Source organism: Aythya ferina, assembly GCF_964211825.1.
Source record: "Aythya ferina genome assembly, chromosome: 1".
Lineage (NCBI taxonomy): Eukaryota > Metazoa > Chordata > Aves > Anseriformes > Anatidae > Aythya > Aythya ferina.
Genome location: NC_140296.1, coordinates 157,015,404 through 157,038,850, shown reverse-complemented (window position 1 = coordinate 157,038,850; position 23,447 = coordinate 157,015,404). Strand labels below are relative to the sequence as shown.

At 39.9% G+C, this 23,447-nt stretch overlaps 1 protein-coding gene across 1 annotated transcript; it reads right to left on the bottom strand.

Moving 5' to 3' along the window:
- Positions 1-9,336: 9,336 nt before the first annotated feature.
- Positions 9,337-13,380, bottom strand: LOC311444797 (uncharacterized protein). Its single transcript, XM_084536184.1, has one exon. It carries the CDS (start codon positions 12,243-12,245, stop codon positions 9,732-9,734), a length of 2,514 nt encoding a protein of 837 aa, XP_084392310.1. The 5' UTR covers positions 12,246-13,380; the 3' UTR covers positions 9,337-9,731.
- Positions 13,381-23,447: the final 10,067 nt, after the last annotated feature.

Genomic DNA, 23,447 nt, shown 5'->3' with positions numbered 1-23,447 from the left:
CTGCACTGACCTTGGTGTCTGCAGGGATGTTTATCTTACATGCTCTCAATTGTCTTGTGTTATCACTAGAGATTACCTCACATATTTGTAGTTTTTGACAAAGCTGATGGAACATCCAAGGAAGTAGTGAATGGGACACCTCTGCCAAAGAAAAACATGCTTGTGTTACTCAGGTAAGTACCCTCTATTTTTTGTGCTCCAGTGTCACTAAATCTATTTTAAATAGACTGATCTTTGCATTTTTGTGATAGAGTTTTACAAACTTTTCTGTAGATGCATATGTAATCACTTGAGAAAGTTTGAAACATAACAGTATAAAAATGTGCTGAATCTCACACAATAAATAACAGAAAGTACAGAAAGTACAGATTATTTTATTAATATTATTTTGGCAGGAAGCTGGAAGGGTAGTGGGGAGTGTCTGGGAGGGAATTCTGAGACAGTAATCTGTGAAGTCTTGGTTGGTCATACTCACATGCTGTTACAACCCCCCTGAAACCAAATTTCTAGAACTTTTTTTTCTCTCTGTTAATTGTGAACAGTTGATTAAATCTTAAATGTACATATGTGGAGGAAGGGTAGAGGAGGAGGAACTGTGAAAAATGAAAAAATGTTATTAGAGTGTACCATCTTTCTTTATTAAATGTAACTGTAAATTTTCTGCTCACTCAGAAGTAGTCTGTGACACATAGGGTTATTCCTGTACAAATTACCATTCAGTTAGCAGAGACTGTTGCTTTATGAAAAGAAGTTCTAATAGCAGTGCACTGTCATAATGTCATTGCAAAGCTCAGAGATGGATTTGGCAGATTAAGTTTCTTTTTGAAGACATATGATAATAAGAACAACCTGCATGTTATGTAGTGGAAAAATCACAGTAACCAAGGTCTTCAGGTGACATAGAAATGTATCACAGTTTTGTATTGAGATAGTAAAAGTAAGAAAAAAAAAAGTAAGAAAAAGCTCACTAGAATAGATGTGAATGAATTTGCTAGGCAAGATGTGGTAATATGTTTCTTTTTTTTTTTTTTTTTAATCATGCCTTGGAGGTTTCTTAGGATTTAATTATTAAAATATCTTGAATTTAATTATTTTTTAATTTTAATCAACTTATTAAATTTAAATTTAATCAAAAATATATTTAATTCTAAAACAACAAAGCATACGAAATGGCACCTACATTTCTAGAGCTTTCTAAAGGACCAAAATGATGATAATTAACAAAGAGGTAATTCTGCAGTTTCTTCAGTTTGAAAGAAAATACTCAGGTAACAAATTGGTTGTTAAATTTTGGCTTAAAGGGAATATCATATTATTAAAATAGGGTGAGAACAAATGCTGAACATTTTCCAAGATGTAAATATAAGGAATTCAGGTTTAGGAGCAGCATGACTCTAGTCAAAAAGGGTAGACTAAAATAGTGCTTAGAGAAGTTGTTTAAAATAAATAGTGTTATAGCAAGTTAACAAAATTTTCTGATATGTGAATATATGTTGGTGTTACAAACAACTACTAAAAAATAATGAAATATTATTTTTAAATGCAAACAGCTAATTCTACTTTCAACAATAATACATAAGTATTAGCAAAACTATTTTAGAAATAACAAGAAACCTTTATATGTCAAAGACAGAATTACTTGTGTGAACTTATTTGTATAATAAACAGATTATAATCAATGGACTACCTACATTTTACATGTGAATTGATATTTGTTTTAAAGAAATATTTTAAGGTTTCTCTATGTAATCTTTTTTTTTTTTTTTAATTTACATATTCCCATTAATTTTAGTTTCCCTGTTTATATTAAAAAGGACTAACTTTTTTTTTTTTTTTTCCAGTTTTGTGGACATTTTTTCAAAGTCTATTTGCTGATGTGAAACAGAGATATTTGTTATGTTCTTGATGACAGAATATAGTATTGATTTGCAAATGTTTTCCTACTAATTCATTGAGTTACAACAATTACATCTAGATTTTCTGAATATGTGGCTTGATTATTTTCAAGAGGAAGATAAGAAAGAGATTTTAACATTGTCCATTTTGCTTCATTATCTGGAGAATTGAAACAGGATTAACTGAAATTAATTGGAAAAGACGGAAAAAATAGGTACAGAAAACATGTTTAACATTTTTTATTCTACTTCAAAGCATGGGTTAAAAAAATCCTTAAATTTTCATTATTTGTTGTTTCATAATATTTTTAAAACGTGAAACCTTTCAGTGTTGTTTGTGGGATATGTTTTAAAGAGCATTCTTTTTAAGAGGTACAACTCTAATGCAGTCTTCAAATAATAATATGGTACAAATCAGAGTTTTAGAGGAGCGGGGGAGTTAGGAAAGAGATTTGCTTGTTATATTCATTTTATAAAGTGGCAACTCCTGTGTACTTAAAGAATATACCAAATATTTTGTTTGTTTATATAATCATGCCTGATTCTTTATTGTTTTGCACATTTCAGCCATAGAATTAAGTTAAATAAAATCTTCGTCTTTATTTAAATGTTTAGTGTGAGTCAGGGGCTTGGTTAATGTCAAATAGATGCTATGCAATTTTTATATATTATTTTTTCCCTCAGTGTGTGAATTCAACTAATATCTTAGAACAATATACCAAGTGTCATGTTTTAAAGGAGGAAATTAACTCATCAACTCCTTCACCTGTTTTCTAAAAGGCATCATATTAATGAAAAAGAAGATTCCACCTTGGGTAGAATTCATTTCTAGATAGACAGCTATTCAGTGGAAACAAAAGTGCATACCTATTCTGAGTGATTTTGCACTAATTATAATAGAAATTTACACATCTAGCTTGTAGGTTAGCAGTAGCATTTAAAAGCCTTTATCCTGAATGCAATTCCCATCCATTTAGACAACTTCTCTTTTCAGTTTAGGAAAAAAAAATAAATAAAAAATCTGCTTGCATTGATTATGGTTTGGATAATGTACAATTTAGCACTTCTGGAACCTTTATATATTCCTAAAAATGTCAAAAAATGTCAACATTTATGGACTTAGAAATGTCAGCATTTGCGGGCCTCACTTTTTTCAATAAAAACACAAACAGAAAGGGGCAAGAAAAATAAAAATCACCAGGGTGCAGTTCTGCTAACTTCCACCCTGTATTTCTGGAGGGCAGATTTTGGCCACCTGAGGAGACTGTTTGGCAGAGTTCCCTGGGAGGCAGTCCTGAAGAGCAAAGGAGTCCAGGAATGCTGGACACTCTTCAAGAAGGAAATCCTAAAGGTGCAGGAGCATGTCATTCCCCCATGTTAAATTATGAGCTGGCAGAGAAGACTGGCTTGGCTGAACAGAGAGCTGTGACTAGAGCTCAGGAAGAATAAGACAGTTTATTACCCTTAGAAGAAGGGGCAGGCCACTCAGGAGGACTATAAAGATGTTGTGAGGCTATGCAGAGAAAATTAGAAGGGCCAAAAATCAGCTGGAGCTCAGTCTGGCTATTGCTGTTAAAGACAATAAGAAATAATTCTATAAATACATAAACAACAAAAGCACTAAAGAGAATCTCCATCCTTTATCAGATGTGGGGGGAAACACAGTGACATAACATGAGGAAAATCTGAGGTTCTTGATGCCTTCTTTGCCTCACTCATTAGCAGCAAGACTAGCTGTTCTCTGGTTACTCATCCCCCTGAGCTGGTAGACAGGGACAGGGAGCAGAATGAGGCCCTCATAATCCAGGAAGAAATGGTTAGCGACCTGTTACTCCACTTAGATGTACACAAGTTTATGGGGCCAGGTGGGATCCACCTGAGGGTACTAAGAGAGCTGAGGAAATGTTCACCAAGCCACTTTCCACCACATACCAGCAGTCCTGGTTATCAGGGGAGGTCCCAGTCAACCGATACCTAGCAAACACGGCGCGCAACTACAAGAAGGACCGGAAGGAGGGTCTGGGAAACTACAGGCCTATCAGTCTGACCTTGGTGTCAGCAAAGCTCAAGCAGCAGATTATCTTGAGTGCCATCACATGGCACCTACAGAGCAACCAGGTGATCAGGCACAGTGAGCATGGGTTTATGAAAGGCAGGTCCTACTTGATGAACCTGATCTTCTACAACAAGGTGACATGTTCAGTGGATGAGGAAAAGTCTCTGGATGTGGTCTACCTAGACTTCAGTAAGGCCTTTTTCACCATTTCCCATAGCATTCTCCTGATGAAGTTGGTTGCTCAAGACTTGGGTGGGCTTATGCTTCGTTGAATTAAAAACTGGCTGGATGGCTGAGCCTAATGAGTTGTGGTGAATGGAGTTAAATACATCTGGAAGCTGATCAGTAGTGGTGTCTCCCAGGGCTCAATACTGGGGCCAGTATGGTTCAATATCAATGATCTGGATGTGAGGATCGAGTGCATCATCAGTAAATATGTAGATGATACCAAGTTATGTGCGAGTATTGATCTGCTTGAGGGTAGGAAGGATTTGCAGAGGGATCTGGATAGGCTGGAAAGACAGGCTAAGTCCAACTGTATGAAGTTCAACAAGGCTAAGTACAGGGACATAACTTAAGGCACGACAACCCCATGCAACGCTACAGGCTGTGTGATAGAAGATTGGTGAAAGAGACTATTTTAAACTGCAGAAAAAGCACTCTTATTCCTTATTAATTAATAATATCCAGGTCTTGTCAAAAGCGGGTGAAACCTGTATTGAGGCCAGTTCTCTTTAATATTTTTATTGGTGATATGGATGAGGGGATCGAGTGCACCCTCAGTAAATTTGCAGACAACACCAAGTTAAGCAGGAGTATAGATCTGCTCAAGGGTAGGAAGGCTCTGTAGAGGGATCTGAATAGGCTGGATTGATGGCCTGAATCCAATCACGTGACTTTCAACAAGGCTAAGTGTTGGGTGCTGCACTTGGGGCACAACAACCCCATGCAATGTTACAAGCTGGGGGAGGAGTGTCTGGAAAGCTGCCTGGGGGAAAAGGACCTAGTGGGTATTTGTCAATAGCCATCTGAACATGAGCCAGCAGTGTGCTCAAAGGGCCAAGAAAGCCAACAACATCCTGGCTTATATCAAACACAGTGTGGCCAGCAGAACCAGGGAGGTGGTCATTTGTCTGTACTCATCTCTGGTGAGGCTGCACCTCAAATACCGTGTTTGGTTTTGGGCCCATTAATACAAGATAGACATCTATGTGCTGGAGCATGTCCAAAGAAAGGCAATACAGCTGACGAAGGGACTAGAGAGCAAGTCTTACGAGGCGTGGCTGAGGGAACTGGGGTTGTTTAGCCTAGACATTAGCTGTTGTTAGTTATTTAGCCAGGGAGACCTTATTGCTCTCTACAACTTCCTTAAAGGCAGCTATAGCAAAATGCTGATTGGTCTCTTCTCCCAAGCACCCAAGCACAGATAAGACAAGGGGAAATGGCCTCAAGTTGTGACAGGGGAAGTTTAGGTTGGATATTAGGAGAAATTTCTTTACTGGAAGGGTTGTGGGATGTTGGAATAGGCTGCCCAGGGAAGTGTCACCACCCCTGGAGGTCTTTAGGAAATGTACAGATGTAGAACTTAGTAGCATGGTTTAATGGTGGGCTTTAGTATTAGGTTAAAGGTTGGAGTACGTGAGCTTGGAGGTCTTTTCCAACCTGAATGTTTCTGTGATTGTATGATTCTAAAACCCCTCTTTGTTAGTATTTCATTTCATAGAGTCCTCTGCATAGAAATACCTCCAAAAGATGTTTTTTAAAAAATGAGTCCAGCTCATGAACTTTACTTTTAACTACAGCTGTGTATCTGCTGAATATAAAGCTTCTTGGATCTTCTTAGCTAGGATTTTTGCCTTTGAGAAACTATGCTAATAAACATAAATTGTCAATAGGCTAGCTACATTGGTGCCATCCGTTATGATTGCTTTCTTCCTACTATTAAGTTGTTCAGACCTATTCTGAAATGCTCAGGTGCTAAATAATAATTGGTTTGCTGTAATGGGGCAATGAACGAAATAATTAAAGTGATATTTTTTTCATTCATAATGTTTTTCTTTGTGCCACTAGTAAGGCATGGTACACATGCTCTTTTGTCTGGGTGACACCTCTTGAAAGTGATATGCCAAAAGTGAAGATTTGAACACACTTAGTAATTTTGATTGCCAACACCACAGGTTGCATAATATCATCTGGCTGAGAAATCAATGACTTAAACATTATTTAATGTGTTAAAATTCATGGGCAGCATACACACTGGGAAAATAAATGAAAATGTAAGTCATGAATACATATGAATACAAAGCTTTTGTAAGAAATCTTACACATATAGAGACAAAAGCATCTTCATTGAAAACCTAGCTGTCTCTTTTATTTATAGCAGAATTTATTTTAGCAATGTGTCAAAGCAGGAGATAGAGGGAATTATTGTGTTGAGATGTAAATTGCCAATTCATTTTAAATACTAAACCTTTTCAAATTTAGTTTCCTCATTGGGTTAAAAGATTTTATCTAATTCTACTTTCAGCATAAAAATGTCATTAAATGTGTTTAGACTGTGGCTAATTTTGGAAGCATTAAGAAGAGTTTGTTATGAAGAAATCTTTGATTCGTGTTCTTCTTTCTGTAGTCAGAAGTTTCCAGTGAATAGCTTGCATCCCAAACATTACTGGTTTATCTCTAGCAGCTCCCACATTGCTTTGTCATCCTGTCTGTATTATGCTAGTGTATCCAAAGGCAACTGGTGAAAAATCAGTGTTGATGACTAAAAACCAACTGTTCTGCTAACTGCATTCTTTTGAATTATACTTATGGTTTGATGGGAAGATATTGTTGGGAGTCATGTAGACTGAAAAATGCTGAACCAGTAGTAAATAGCAGAAACTTGTGTTTTCACAGCTAGAAATGATTGAGTATATGCACTGCTGGCCATGCCTTTTTTTTTTTTTTTTTTTTTTCCATAATAAGAAATAGAAGCAAAATTGAAAGGAGATATCCCACTAGATGGCCAGAATTACTTTGTAGAGGGTTTGTAACTATATCAAAGGTGTTAGCAGTGATCTGCATTATTTATTTGAGTCTAAAAGCCTCAAATAAAGGAAAAGGAAAATATGTAACAAAACTGTTTTCTTGACTCCTACAAGAGTCTCTCTACAATAGCATGTTCTCAAAAGTTCTGCCTCGGACTGCAGGTTTGAAATGCTGAACAAGAAGTTGTTTACTTTTTTTTCAACTTTCCCTCTTGTTGAGCCACCAGAAAACTTACATTTCACTGTAAATGGCTTGTAGTGTAAAGGCTGTTCTAGTCAAAAAGGAATAAAATTTAGACTGTCTGACTGTGTAGAGTCTGTTAGTGGGGTAAAAAATGAAGTTTACCTTAAAAATGCTTAGTGCTCAGAATAGGAAGAACATTTGGGGAATCATGGACAGAAGAAAGGACATTAATCTTTTACCATTTAAAACAGCCTAGTTCTTGTGAAATTTATCGAACTTGGTCAACATCACAATAACGTACCTGCTTGTATAATGTCCTGTTTTTGATCATCCTCACTGAATCCTATACTGAATATAGAATCACAGAATTTCACAGAATTTCTAGGTTGGAAGAGACCTCAAGATCATCGAGTCCAACCTCTGACCTAACGCTAGCAGTCCCCACTAAACCATAGCCCTAAGCTCTACATCTAAACGTCTTTTGAAGACTTCCAGGGATGGTGACTCCACCACTTCCCTGGGCAGCCTGTTCCAATGCCTCACAACCCTTTCAGTAAAGAAGTTCTTCCTAACATCTAACCTAAAACTCCCCTGGCTCAACTTAAGCCCATTCCCCCTCGTCCTGTCACCAGGCACGTGGGAGAACAGACCAACCCCCACCTCGCTACAGCCTCCCTTGAGGTACCTATAGAGAGCGATAAGGTTGCCCCCGAGCCTCCTCTTCTCCAGGCTGAACAAGCCCAGCTCCCTCAGCCGCTCCTTATAGGACTTGTTCTCCAGGACCCTCACCAGCTTTGTCGCCCTTCTCTGCACCCGCTCAAGCACCTCCATGTCCTTCTTGTAGTGACGGGCCCAAAACTGAACACAGTACTCAAGGTGCGGCCTCACCAGAGCTGAGTACAGGGGGACGATCACCTCCCTAGCCCTGCTGGTCACACTGTTTCTGATACAAGCCAGGATGCCGTTGGCCTTCTTGGGCACCTGAGCACACTGCTGGCTCATATTCAGCTGACTATCCACCATCACTCCCAGGTCCTTCTCTGCCTGGCAGCTCTCCAACCATTCCTCTCCCAGCCTGTAGCTCTGCTTGGGATTATTGCGCCCCAGGTGCAGGACCCGGCACTTGGCCTTGTTGAACTTCATGCAGTTGACCTCAGCCCATCGGTGCAGCCTATCCAGATCCTCCTGCAGAGCTTTCCTACCCTCGAGCAGATCGACACACGCACCTAACTTGGTGTCATCTGCAAACTTACTGAGGGTGCACTCAATGCCCTCGTCCAGATCATCAATGAAGATATTAAAGAGGACCGGCCCCAGCACCGAGCCCTGGGGGACGCCACTAGTGACTGGCCTCCAACTGGACTTGGCTCCATTCACCACGACTCTTTGGGCCCGGCTATCCAGCCAGTTTCTAACCCAACGAAGGCTGCGCCAGTCCAAGCCAAGAGCAGCCAGTTTCTTGAGGAGAATGCTGTGGGAGACGGTGTCAAAAGCCTTGCTGAAGTCAAGGTAGACCACATCCACAGCCTTTCCCTCATCCACCCAGCGCGTCACTTTGTCATAGAAGGAAATCAGGTTCGTCAAGCAGGATCTGCCTTTCATAAACCCATGCTGACTGGGCCTGATCGCCTGCTTGCCCTGCAAGTGCTGCATGATGACTCTCAGGAGGATCTGCTCCATGAGCTTCCCTGGCACTGAGGTCAAACTGATAGGCCTGTAGTTTCCCAGGTCTGCCCTCTGGCCCTTCTTGTAGATGGGCATCACGTTTGCTAGCCGCCAGTCAACTGGGACCTCCCCCGATCGCCAGGACTGCTGATAAATGATGGACAGTGGCTTGGCCAGCTCCTCTGCCAGTTCTCTCAGTACCCTTGGGTGGATCCCATCCGGCCCCATCGACTTGTGCACATCCAAGTGCCGTAGCAGGTCACCAACCAGTTCTTCATGGATAGTGAGGGCCACATCCTGCTCCCCATCCCCTTCCACCAGCTCAGGGTACTGAGTATCCAGAGAACAACCGGTATTGCTGCTAAAGACTGAGGCAAAGAGGGCATTGAGCACCTCCGCCTTTTCCTCATCTCTTGTAACTAAGTTTCCCCCCGCATCCAGTAAAGGATGGAGATTCTCCTTTGTTGCAGGAAGCACGGTCGAAAGCACGACAGACACACAGTAGAGTCAGATCATGCTCCATTTTATTGCCCGAATAGCCTAACTTTTATAGAGAACTTAACAGGGGTGGACAGTGTTTCACACAAGATTATTGGTCAAAAGCACTCAGACAAACAGCTACAAGAAAACAACCCCACCTGCAAGAAAACAACCCCCTTGTGATTAGCAGTCACATAGACCTTGTCCTTGAGGCCAGCTACTGGTAACAATATTTTCCTGAATTCCTCAATTGGGCGATGTGGGAACACTGTCATGGGAACTTCTCATAGTTGCCCTGGTAGCTTGGTTTGCTCAGCTACAGCAAGCCATGGGATTTTTGCTGTTTCAAGAAATCCCTCAACAATTCCCCCTTCTTCTTTTGAGCAAACCAAGCCTGACACAGCAGTTTTACAAGTAACTCTTTAGCTATACTTACAACACACAACGATGATTACCACCACCATAAACCAAATCCTTAATCCCCTTGTGATTAAACCCAGCAACCATCTACACTTTGTTTCAAACAAGTCAGTGAACCATTGATTGAAAGGATTGATACCATATTGAATCTTTCTCATGTGCTCTTTCAGGAAAGTAATGGATTTGTGAATTGACACATTATGATCAAAAAGGTTTAAACAGTACATTCCCTTAAAGTCCTCACACCCATTCCTTTGAGCCAAAAGCAAGATGTCAATAGCAGCTTGATCCTGTAAAAGCAGATGTTGCAGACTATTTTGATCTGGTAACATCTCCTCAAGTATCTCTGTCGTGGCATAGGCTTGCCTCTCGGCCCAGCATACCAATTTTTCTAAGTTGTTACATGCGGCCGCAGATGCCACTCCAGGCACTGAAATTGCTAATGCCACTCTAGCTGCAACCCCACACAATTCAACATTATCATTGCAATCCAATGCAAGCAATGTCCATTTATGTCTGGTGATCTCACGCAACTGTAACAAGCTAGGAGCAAATACAATGAGTTTATCTATGTAACATGGACATCTGATAGCATTTGCAGGGATACCTTGCCAGGCCCCATCCCCACAAATCAGAAGCACATCAGGAGGTAAGGCCAAAGCTGTACAATTGTTCCAAACACTGTAGTTGTTACCCCTTGTCTCCATGCTACAAACCCCTAAACCCTGCTTAGCAGCGTCATTGCAATCACAGGTGTTATTTGTGTCTTTGTACCAGTATGACCTTTTCCAGGTTCCTGTAGCAGGAATCATCTGATATCCACGGCTACGTTCACTTTTGTAGCCACCTTTCAGGTTGATACACATTTGACTACAGATACCAAGGTTTTGACATTCATCAATGTCTCCACAGTTTCTCTTGTCTATAAACTCAAACCCAGCTGGACAGTCACATTCATTTATGATGCATTCCTTCAGGGGCTCATCACCCCAGTCCTTGCAGTCTCTCTGCTGGTTACACACTTTATTGATATCTATGCATTCTCCACTTCTGCACTTGAATTTGCCAGGTCCAGAACACTGAATAACATTGTTACAGTTTGCTTCATCAGTGCCATACAGACAGTCTCTCACACCACTGCACTGCCTACTCCCATGGACACAGTTCCCATCTTCACATCTGAAATGGTCTGGCCTGCAGGTCCGAGAAGGGCAGTTAATTTCATCACTTCCATCCTTGCAATCAGGATCTCCATCACATCGCCACTTCTTGTGGATACATTCACCTGAGCCGCACTGCACCTCACTCGTAGCACACTTCACTGGAGGCGCAGGCTGGCGGCCACACTGCTCCAAAGATTCATCCGAGTGGTTGGAGCAGTCAGCATCATCATCACACACCCAGCTGATAGGGATGCAGGTAGAACTCTTGCACTGAAACTCATGAACACCACAGGTAGGAGGTGCACACTCCAACTCATCGCTACCATCACTGCAGTCATCTTGAACATTGCAGACAAAGCTTTTGGAAATACATTGCCCACTACTGCATGTGAATTCTGCTGCACTACAAGTCACAATGCCACAACTCTCTTCATCTTCTCCACTGTCGCAGTCCTTTTCACCATCACATTTCCAGGACACTGGGATACACTGGGTTGACTGAGGACCACACCTGATTTCATTTACCCGGCATGTTCTCGTATGACACAGCTCAGCACTCTCATCAGACCCATTTTCACAGTCCGGATCCCCATCACACTGCCATCTATTTGGCACACACTGACCACTGTTGCACACAAAGTCAGATTCAGCACACGTCTTCTTCACACAAGCACTCTCATCACTGCCATCTGAGCAGTCTTCACATTTTGCTCTAGCACCGTCGGCAGCAGTGCACAGGCCGGCGAGGGCGAGCAGCAGGCAGAGTGCCCCGCAGCACGGCAGCGCCTGCCGCCGCCCCACACCGTCACCTGTGTCACTTATACTACTCCTATTACCCATGCTGTTAGTGTCAGTGGCATCCTCCTGGCACCGTTTCCGTCTTTGTTGCCCCTTACTCTCCCCCTTTTCTTTTTGCCACTGACCATTCACCACAAATGGATGAGACACATGATTACTAGTTAGGAAAGAGAGTGTAACGTCTGCTATACGGCTGCAGGCCGTGCCAGCTGCAACCCTAGAAGCTGTTTGTGAACGAGCCTGACGGTGGTCATTTGGCGGTGTAATCTGCGTCTCTGCTCTCCTGCCCTGCAATAGAGCTAAATCGTCATTAATAGTCTGTAGAATGTGGCAACCCCACGGAATGTTATCCAGAAACATAGTTATAACACCGATCTGGGGACGAATAGTCTTTTTTTGCATTGCAAGATAACTTCTTATAAAAAGAATGCCAGAGAGAAGCAGCACAGCCGCTGCTGCCGCTGCCTCCATGGTTACGTCAGACAGGCTGCAGAGTCCTGATCTCCGCCCCTCTGCTCTGTGCCGACTCGCCACACGGTGAGGGTCGGCCGCCATTGTCCACTGACGCCTCTGGTCTCCCGTAGCAACTCGATCTCGGATGGCCCGTATCGCACCGCGATTCCGCGTCTCTCCGCGATTCCGCGTCTCACCGCAATTCCCTTTTCCGCGTCTCTCCGCGATTCCACGTCCCGCCGCAACTCCGTTTCCCGCGGCCCTCCGCAAATTCCACGTCCCGCCGCAACTCTAATTCCCGCGGCCCTCCGCAAATTCCACGTCCCGCCGCAACTCTAATTCCCGCGGCCCTCCGCAAATTCCACGTCCCGCCGCAACTCCGTTTCCCGCGGCCCTCCGCAAATTCCACGTCCCGCCGCAACTCTAATTCCCGCGGCCCTCCGCAAATTCCACGTCCCGCCGCAACTCTAATTCCCGCGGCCCTCCGCAAATTCCACGTCCCGCCGCAACTCCGTTTCCCGCGGCCCTCCGCAAATTCCACGTCCCGCCGCAACTCTAATTCCCGCGGCCCTCCGCAAATTCCACGTCCCGCCGCAACTCCGTTTCCCGCGGCCCTCCGCAATTCCACGTCCCGCCGCAAAACCCCGTTCCCCGCGGTTTTCCGCGTGTCTCAGCGGGAATACCACGCCTCACCGTGAGTCCTGTGTACCGTGTTCCTGGGCCGGTGTCCGGTCCGCTCAAGCGCCGGTCGGATGGGCGCTCCGAAGTCCCGACGGCGCGGCGAGGTCGCGGCGCCACTGGTCCCGGCGCCGCTGGTCTCCTGGTCTACCTGCGTTCGGATGTGCCGGCGCCGCTGGTGTCCCGCTGCGCTGCGATGTTTGTCCCGGCGAAGCTGCGATGTTCCGTTCGGGTCCTGTTCAGGTCTCAGCCTGTTCGGGCGCCATATGTTGCAGGAAGCACGGTCGAAAGCACGACAGACACACAGTAGAGTCAGATCATGCTCCATTTTATTGCCTGAATAGCCTAACTTTTATAGAGAACTTAACAGGGGTGGACAGTGTTTCACACAAGATTATTGGTCAAAAGCACTCAGACAAACAGCTACAAGAAAACAACCCCACCTGCAAGAAAACAACCCCCTTGTGATTAGCAGTCACATAGACCTTGTCCTTGAGGCCAGCTACTGGTAACAATATTTTCCTGAATTCCTCAATTGGGCGATGTGGGAACACTGTCATGGGAACTTCTCATAGTTGCCCTGGTAGCTTGGTTTGCTCAGCTACAGCAAGCCATGGGATTTTTGCTGTTTCAAGAAATCCCTCAACACTCCTTAGTCCTCCTTTTTGTGCTGATGTATTTATAGAAATGTTTTTTGTTATCTTTAATGGCAGTAGCCAGATTGAGCTCCAGATGAGCTTTGGCCTTCCTAATTTTGTCCCTGCACAGCCTCGCAACATCCTTATAGTCCTCCCTAGTGGCCTGCCCACTTTTCCAAAGATTATAAACCCTCTTTTTTCTCCTAAGATCAAGCCACAATTCTCTGTTGAGCCAGGCCGGTCTTCTTCCCCGCCAGCTCGTCTTTGGGCACGTGGGGACAGACCATTCCTGCACCATTAAGATTTCCCTCTTGAAGAGCGCCCAGCCTTCCTGGACCCCTCTGCCCTTCAGAACCGCCTCCCAAGGGACTCCATCAACTAGTGTCCTGAGCAGCTCAAAGTCAGCCCTCCGAAAGTCCAATACAGCGGTTTTACTGGTCCCCTTTCTGGCCTCGCCAAGAATAGTGAACTCCACCATTTCGTGGTCACTCTGCCCAAGTGTGACCAAGAAATATACACATATTTCTCTTTGTCTTGAGGCCAATTCTTTTCCATATTTTTATTAAGGATCTAGATAAAGGATTTGAAGACACCCTTAGTAAATTTGCAGATGATACTAAACTGGGAGGTGCTTTTGTGTTCTAGCTTGTGCCCATTGCCCCTTGTCTCAGCACTAGTCACCACTGAAAAGAGCCTGTTTCCACTATCTTTTCACCCTCACTTCAGGTGTTTATAGACATTGATAAGATCGTCAAGCTTTCTTCTCCAGGCTGAACAGTCCCAGTGCTCTCAGCCTCTCCTCACAGGAGAGTTGTTCGTCTCTTCATCATCTTGGTAGCCCTCCTCTGGGCTCTTACCAGTATGACTATGTTTCCTCTGTTTCCTTTTCTAGTGGGCCCAGAACTGGACACAGTATTCTAGATGTGGCTTCACCAGTGCTGAGTAGAGGAGAAGTATAGACCTACTGGCAATACTTTGCCTAATGCTATCATTAGCCTTAGCCTTCTTAGCAGCAAGGGCACTTTGCTGACTCATGTTCAACTTGGTGTCTACCAGGACTCCTAGATAATTTTTTCTGCAGAATTGCTTATCAACCAGGTGGCCCCCAGCATATACTGGTGCCTGGAGATCTTCCTGCTCAGGTTCAGGACTCTGCACTTCTCCTGGTTGAACTTCATGATGACTTCATGTTCTCATGAGTGAGCTCCCTGTCATTATCTCAGCCTTCAGTCTTTTTCATTGTATTGTCTTCTGCTTTCTTTCTGAGCAAGGGGAGTGAGAGACTAACTTTGTGGTGTTTAGGCACCTATCGGATTTAAACTGTAATAGCATGGAGAAAAAGTTTAGGGTTATTCTTGTTGGTCTCTACAGATTCCTAGGGAAGATGAAGTGGAGACAGAGGTGCTCATTCTTTCTCCCTTTTATCTAGTGACAGAACTCATGGCAGTAGCTCAAAGCTGCATCAGGGGAGGTTCTGATTAGATGTTAGAAAAAATTATTTACTGAGACACTGTAACAGATTTCCTAGAGAGGCAGTTGATGCCCTGTGCCTGCCTGTGTTTAAGGGGCATTTGGATAACATTCTTAATGATTTGTTTTAACTTTGGGTCAGCTCCAAAGTTGACTGACAGTTGAACTCAGTGATTTTTTCTCGGTCCCTTCCAACTGAAAGGATTCTAGTCTAGTCTAGTCTAGTCTGTTTCCACTATGTTTCAAACTGTAACACATAAAATAAGCCATTAACACCCATACACCTTTCCACCCTATTATGTAATCTGTGTTTTTAAATTTCAGTTCATGAACTGTATATGAAAAAGCTCAGGGATTTAATGAGTATAATGTAAAATACATCTAATCACAACAGAAGATTTCATCACTTCCCTCTGTTACAATCACAATGTCCTATTTATAAAACATGTAAAATAATATAAAAATAAATGTGAGAGAAAAGTATATGTTTCAGTAATATAAAATGTGCTACACCTAAGAGATCTGTATAGTAAATGAGTTTTACCATTTGCTTAAAGCTTTGCCTTTAAAATCACATTTTTGGGCACAAGCTAAGAATTGAAGTTAAGACATTCAAACAGCTTAAAGTAATTCTTAGCTCCAGTCTGCTGGTAGATTTTCTTAACCCTTGACTACTCTTTGGAACAGGAGTTAAGCTAGAGACTACATGACTTCTATGACACTTAAAAATACTGTATTTCTGATTTCCAAAACCACACACAAAAAAATGTCAAGTACTAACTTCCTCTGTTGCCTTCCTTTTAAAATTATCTAAAGTCTAGTTAAAAATTAATTTTATACATAGACCAAAAAAGCTTGTACCAGAAAACTGGCATCATAAACTCTGAAATAAACCAAACACTTTGAGTTCGTTAGTATCACTTAAATTCAGTATTATAAAAGTTCTTCCCTTTATGCACTTCTTTGATTTAATTTAGGTTTAACCCTTAGCATCTCTCTGTGATTATTCATAATTTTATACATCTCTGTGAGACTCATGCTTTTTAAAATTATTTATATATTTCAGTAGGAAGGCAAAATCTCTCACATATTAATCAAAAATATAACTATAAATATCCAGCAGCAAAGAAAACATTTTTTTTTCAAGTTTTTCTCTCTGTGGAAAAACACTGTTATATATCAATTAATAAAAAAAAATGTTTTCCCGAAATCTATTAACATTGAGTATAATGTAGCTGCTAATATATAAGTATATCAATATTGAATAAGTGGCTAAAAATATTATTAGTATTGTGAAAATTAAATCAATATTCTTCCAAAAATCAGCCTTTGATACTTGATGAACTTAAACTTTTGAAAACCTACGGTAAGCATCAACCTCTCTCTTAGAAATTAGATGTATTTTAGTTATGCTTTGCAGTTACTGAGCAGTTAATTTTCCAGCCTATCCTCCTGGTTATAGTAATTAATTTTTGCCAACTACCAAATCAAATAATGTAAGTTTGATGCAGCATATGCTCCAATGCAATCATTTCAAAAGGTAATGATTCAGTGCTGATATGCAGATATTATTTTTAAACATTTTATCTGATAAGAAGTGATGACATTTATTCTAGTCTACTACAGAACGTCACCAAAACTTTCCTTCTATGTACATTGCTGATTATGAAGCAGAAAGTTCAGTAGTCATTAAAGGAGATATACTAAGACTGACTAGTCCTTTTAAATATATTACTTAAATGAATTGTTATAACCATTTTTGGTCCTATATAGTACCAATTTGAGCTTTTAAAATCCAAAATAGTCCCAAAAAACACACCATAAACATTATTGCCATTTCTAGGCAGTAATAACAGGCACTTATTATCTCTTATCTGTATCAGTAAAACATACAAAGGTCCAATAACTATGGCTGTTATTTCATTCCAGGCAATAATAAATTTCAGTCCAAGTAAAATAAATTTAATCTTTTTATAAAGCATTTTATTGACAACTGAATTGAAATATTAAAGGGTTGAGGTATTACACCTATCTGAATTCTGATAAAGTAAAACTCTTGTTTAACTAAATATCTGGCTTATTTTTAATGAAACTCTGGTCTTCTTTCCTGTTTTTCTGTTTCACTGAAGGCTTTAAAAGCATCCAGATCTGTCTTGCTCATTAACATTCTCCTATGTATAAAACCAGACTTTTTACTGCAAATGATATCTGTGTTAGTTTAAAAGAATTATGTATTAGCAACTATCATATTACTTAATGTAGTATCCTATATTCTGTAAAAAGAAATCCAATTTTTGGTAAGAATAAATGGAGAAAAGCTAGGGGAAGGAGAAATTGGAGTTAATATGCTGTAGGGTGTCCTGGTTTCAGCTAGGATAGAATTAATTTTCCTCTTAGTAGCTGGTATGGTGCTGTGTTTTGGATTTAGGATGAGAATAATGTTGATAACAAGCTGATGTTTTAATTGTTGCAGAGCAGTGCATACACTAAGTTAAGGACTTTTCAGCTTGTCATACCACCCTGCCAAAAAGGAGGCTAGGAATGCACAAAAGGGGACAGGACAAAGACAGTTGACCCAAACTGGCCAAAGGGATATCCCATGCTATGTGACGTCATGATGACCAATTAATAAGGGATGTCTATCTGGGACTGGGGGGGACTGCTGCTCCAGTACAGGCTGAGCATAGGTCAGCGAGTGGTAAGCATTGTGCATCACTTATTTTGTTATTATTACTTTGTTACTGTTATTACTATCATCATTATTTCTATTACTTATTCATCATTTCTAATAATAATTCATTCCTATTATCTTTATTACTATTATCATTATTTCTCTTCCTTTTCTGTCCTATTAAACTGTCTTTATCTCAACCTCTCAACCCATAAGCTTTTTTTTTTTAAGCTTTTTTTTTTTTTTTTTTTTTTTTTTTTTTGCATGTGAATGGCTGTGTGGTGCTTAGCTGTTTGCTGGGTTAAACCACAAGAAGGTGTAAATTATTTGGAGGTTTTATTTTGTGATTATGCTCAGTCAACCTCTAGGAAAATATTATCTGATTTCATATTTCAAATTGTCTTTCAACTGTACAACCTGATTTCATTGCCATTTAGTTAAATTACAGCAGTAATTAAAACGAAGATAAGCTATTTCAAGATCTAATGTATTTCATATCCAAACATGAGGAATTATTCAACAAAGCATTAAATGACACATGGAATCTGGTCCAACTCTTTCCAAGCTGCCTTTCTTTCCTTTTTACATCTGTTTTAGAATAAAGAAGAAAATTAATAGTACTGCACATCTGGATACTGGAATTATTTGTAGTTTTATTAAAGTCATACTGTGTATTGCATAATACTGGATAATAATGAATACACCTTTCAAAAAATTAGTTGTTGTACTGACCTCAATAGGATTAGAGATCTCCACTGAAAAGTATAAAACTCAGTCATATGCTTATGACATCTTAGATCTCTGTCAAAAATCTATAAATCACAGATGTTCAGTTTACCACAGATCAGCTCATGTTAGGTACTCAGACTGAGTTGTACACCTGTGGTGGTTTTACAGACCTAACACAACATCTAAGAAAAATTGGACCTAGAGTGCAGATTTCCAGTGTTACTTGCTTTAATTTTAAAGGCTAGTGTATTGACTTGCTTAGAACACAGGTATTGTGAAGAGTTAACTAGCTGATGATGGAACTATGTTGTGAGATTTACAAGACTAGTTTCTGGTAAAGAATGCAATGGACTTCGGCTTTTTGCAAGATCCAGATAGTTAAAACATATATATCTATATGAGTATAAGCAGCAATTCAGACTGTAAAAGTTTAAGACCTCTATCACTTATCCATTTAAGTTAAGTGGTTCCTCTTAGGGCCCATATTTACCATTGATTGATGACCCTTGAAACACCTCATGATGTCTGAACACTTCCAGCTTAAGCTGAACATTCATTTATTTTATTTCCTCCCTTTCCCAACCTATTTTCTAGTGATTCACTTCTTCCTAGGTAGTCTTTGTGTTTCTGAATGTAGATAACTGTAAATTGTTGCTAATTGCAACCATTATGACATATAATTTTTCTTGCTATTCCTCTGAAATTTTGTTTAATTTTTGTTTAAAAACAAAGGAGATGAGCAGCAGCAATGATGGTTGTTGTCGTGCTTATATCTTCTGGAGGCATGGGAGGTTGCCACTTCACTGTGTTATAAATGGCTCAGGATTCAAATTAGGATTAAATAAAAAAATAGGATTTATTGAAAGAATATAAAGGAATAGAGGTAAGCAAACAGCGCTGGGTGCACCGGGAGTCTCCGCTCCACCAGGACGCACACCAGTTACATCAAGCAGCTGATTTTTATGCTCCTAGACTAATACATATTCATTACTACTTCTAAAAAAAATAGATTATTAAAATTAGCTTCCGGGGTGCAGTCCCTCCTACCGGAGCATGCACAGTCTCCTCTGGGGTCTCTTCTGGGGGTCTCTAGGGGTCTTTCATGCTGAAGGCTCGTAGTCTTCCTCTCCCCCTTTGTACTTACTGGGCACCATGCCAAGTTCTCTGCAAGTCTTGTCTCCCAGCCGTCCTTCAGCTTCTTTTTCCTTCCTCTTAATCTCTCGGCCCCTCTAACCAGATACCAAAGATCCGCATAGTATCCCATAACAGTCACTAGTTGTTATCAGTTGTTCTGAAACTCCCAGACATCAAACACAAACAGCTTTCTTATTTGACGCTTCATGAGTAATTAAAACATTCTTCCCCAGCCATTCACAGACACATCTATAGCAGTGTTAGAAATAGAAGTCCGGAATAACAAAAGCAAACAGGTTCATAAATTTAAGAAGTGATAAATTGACTAGAATGAGGGGGAGACTGGGACACACTGCAGCTGTGGTTCAAGAATTGAATTGCCAGTGCAGGGCCCAGAGGCAGACAGGATTCAAACAGAATTGTTCTTTATGGACACGAATTGTTAAAACATTCCTCACAACTGAGAGCAGATACTACCCTGCGACAGAAGAGATTTGGAGTTAGGGGGAGGGATGGAGTCATCCAGGAGGGCTTGAGACTCACAGAAAGTGACAAGACACTCCTCAGAAATCAAGGGAGGTAATGTATATCTTTCCAGCTATACAGAGAAAAGAGAAGATTGGATAGGGTTTTCTGCAAGTCAGATAATCCTTAAAGCTGTTGAACTGAGGAAAAAGATTGAGTGAAACAACTGCAAATAAGCTAGGGCAAGGGAACAGATTGGCTTGCAAACAGTTGTGTTTCTTGTCCGTTTCACTCAGTGTGTCTGACTTTTTTAAGATATTCATTTTTTTTCTTCTATTTTAATAAATTAAGCATTGGAGATTTGGGGTTTTCTGGTTTGGATTTTTTTTTTTTTTTTTTTTTTTTTTTTTTTTTTTTTTGTCATGGGGAGGCCACTCACCTTTAGGAAAGATTTGTACAGATCTAGGTCAAAGTTTTGACCAGTTGATTGTGGAAGTGTGGCTATGCTGGTCGACAAACTGCATCCTTGGTGATAACATCAGACTGTTAATGATGAGGCCATCGGGAATGTAAAGAGTTTAGAGGGAGCAAAGAAGGGCGATTCAGGAGATGCCTTGCTGTCTCAGACTGCTTGTTCTCTGGCTGTTAAGACATGGAAGTTGCTGGGTGTTTGCTGTTGCCAGGCAAAATTTTTTGACCAATGGATAGTTAGTGGAACTGGGGCGAATGGTATAAGAAGGGAGCCTGTCCTCAATAAGGGGAGTTGAAGTTATGTCATCAATAAAGTAGTAGCAGCTACTGATCCTAAAAGAACCCTGGTGTCTGTGTGGTACCTACACCACAGCTGATTACACAAATTGGCATTAATTTTGCTAAAACTTGTATAGAGATTGAAAGTATTGGTGACTTCCAGTAACAGAAAGTCTTGTATAAGATGCAGAAATACATATGTGATGAAAATAACAGATAAATGGCCAATCAGTACCATAAAGAAAAATAGTGATGTAGTCCAGAAGGGCTAAAATAAATCCAGTGCAGAGAGTTCTGGAATGAATAAGCTTCTCTGAATCATCAAATAGGTGGACAAAGGAGATACAAGTTTTTGACCCACTCCAGCTCTTATTCTCCCCAAGTTTCTAGAATGCTTTATATTACAGGAGTAGAGTATAAAGACAACTGAAAGATAACATGATAAACCATCTGAACTCTAAAAGTATCACAGAGTGGTTTTATATTTTTGTGATTAAACTACAGTTGTTTTTGTTTGTTTGTTTGTTTGTTTTTTTGGCTTAGCTTTCTTTTTAACTCACTCTATGTTTATATGTATACCTAAATAAAGCAATTGCTGAGATATATATAAAATGTCAGTATTTAAATTATATCTGTATAAAATTTTTGTATGTAGGGTAGCATTTATATTATTATGCTTTGTATTATGCTTTCTAAAGTTGGAAACAATTTTGAATGGAATATCTCAGACTTATTGAAGGCTCTTGTACAGCTGTAATCTTCCTAACTGCACAATCAGGGGCATGCATTGTTTCATGTAATCAGAATGAATGATAGAACACCCAGGAATGGCATAAAGCTGCACCAGGGGAAGTTCAGACTGAATGTTTGGAAAAATGTATTTATTGTGAAGGTTGTTGAGGCGTTCAAGAGATATTTTGATAATACCCTCTTTTTGATAATATCTTAACTTTTTGTTAGTTTTGTGGTAAGGTAAGCTAAGGTAAGGACTTGATCTTTGTATGTTCCTTCTACAATATTCTAGACTGTGATACACTGTGTTTCTTCAACTTCTGACATTGGAGATGTCCTTTATTGCTATAGTTACTAATCTCACCCTAAATCTTAGCTTGAAGGTGTAAGAATGTACAATGCAGTGCAATTCCTTGGTATTCTTCAGTATGAATGGAAAAGTACAAGAGAGCCGTGGACCACTAAAATAAAAATAGTAATTGTGACTGACTGTTAATTTATTTTTATCTTTATTCATTCAATGAGTTCTTCACAGTTCCAAACTCTTTACTCTGACTGTTGGTTTGGAAGCTTCAATAGAGAAATGGCAATCAAAATAGATATGATGTTTTAAGCCAGATACAGTGGTATGCAAAAGAAGATTTCTTTCTGTCATTGGATAGATTTGTAAAATCGTTATTTGAGTGAAAATATTTTTATTCAGATGTCAAAAACACAGGTTTGAAAGGTTTTTCCTTTCTCACTCAATAATCACACCAGATGCTCTCCTGGTAAGACTTCATTGAAAAAATATACTGTAATAGTAACAATAATAATAATAAAGTGTAGACATTATTGTAAGCTTGTTCCAAATTGAACAGGTTTTATCTTACTGCACTAACTGCTCTTCAGTACTGGTGGATTGCCATTCTCCCTCTTGCCCCTTAAAATCGAACTGACTGGACTTAAACATCTGCCATTTTAATTTCTTCTTAGCTTCTGCACTAAATACTGCTAATTAATCTAACTTTTAAATGTCAGAAAGAAACTTTGCACAATGTAACTCAGAAGCAACTCCATTGACAAATATGGATAACTTTATTTTCTTATCTATAATTATTAAATAATTTAAGAAAATATTATAGAATGCACGTTATACACGATGTGATTTTTGGATTATTGTCTTACAAACTAATAATCACTGAACATTGTCACACTTTTTATGAAATCAGAACAGCAGACATGAAATGGATTTATTTGCCTTGTAGTGTTTTATTTTATAATTTTACTGAGCTTTTCTAATGCTTTTCAACATTTTATAAATTTATTATTGTTTCTCAATATCTCTGTTAAAGAAGGTGTATGTTATCCTCACTTTAAAACCAGAGAGAGTATTAAAAATATGTCAAGGTTAAGGTCATCTGTTTGAGTCTACAATGATTTTTCTTTCTCTTCTTCCTTCTCCAAATATTTTGAAGGAAAAAAGTGAGGTTTAAAACTAGTTGAATAAGAGATGTTTTGCTGTTTGGACTTGGCCATACATAGATATATATTAAAAACTCATAGAATAGTAAATATGTCTTATAATGACTTTATTAAGCATATTTAAGAACTATAATTTGTTTGCTTTTTTTTTTTTTTTTTTTTAAAAAAAAAAAAAAAAAGAAACTAAAGTAAATAACAGAAAACCACAATAACACGTCCCATTTGGCAAACTACTCAGTAGAATGTCCTAGCAAGAATGAAGTTAAATTGCAATACTTAGAATCTCAAATATCTAACACAATGGGTTTTGCTTTATAACTGTTTTATTATTATTTCAAGTTCACTCCAGTAACATTTTTAAGTACAGTAAAAATTATTAAATTCATAAGCTCTTGTTCCTGTTTCAGTTTTCCAAACTGAAAAGTCTTCACACTGAAAAGTTTGAAAATAATAAATTGTTAAAAAATCATGGAAGACTTATCTCTGAAAGATGCCTACATAAAATGGCTCAGATATTTCAGTATGAAGTGAGAGAGAAGTGACCTGGGGTTTGTGGCACCTTAGTAGATTATC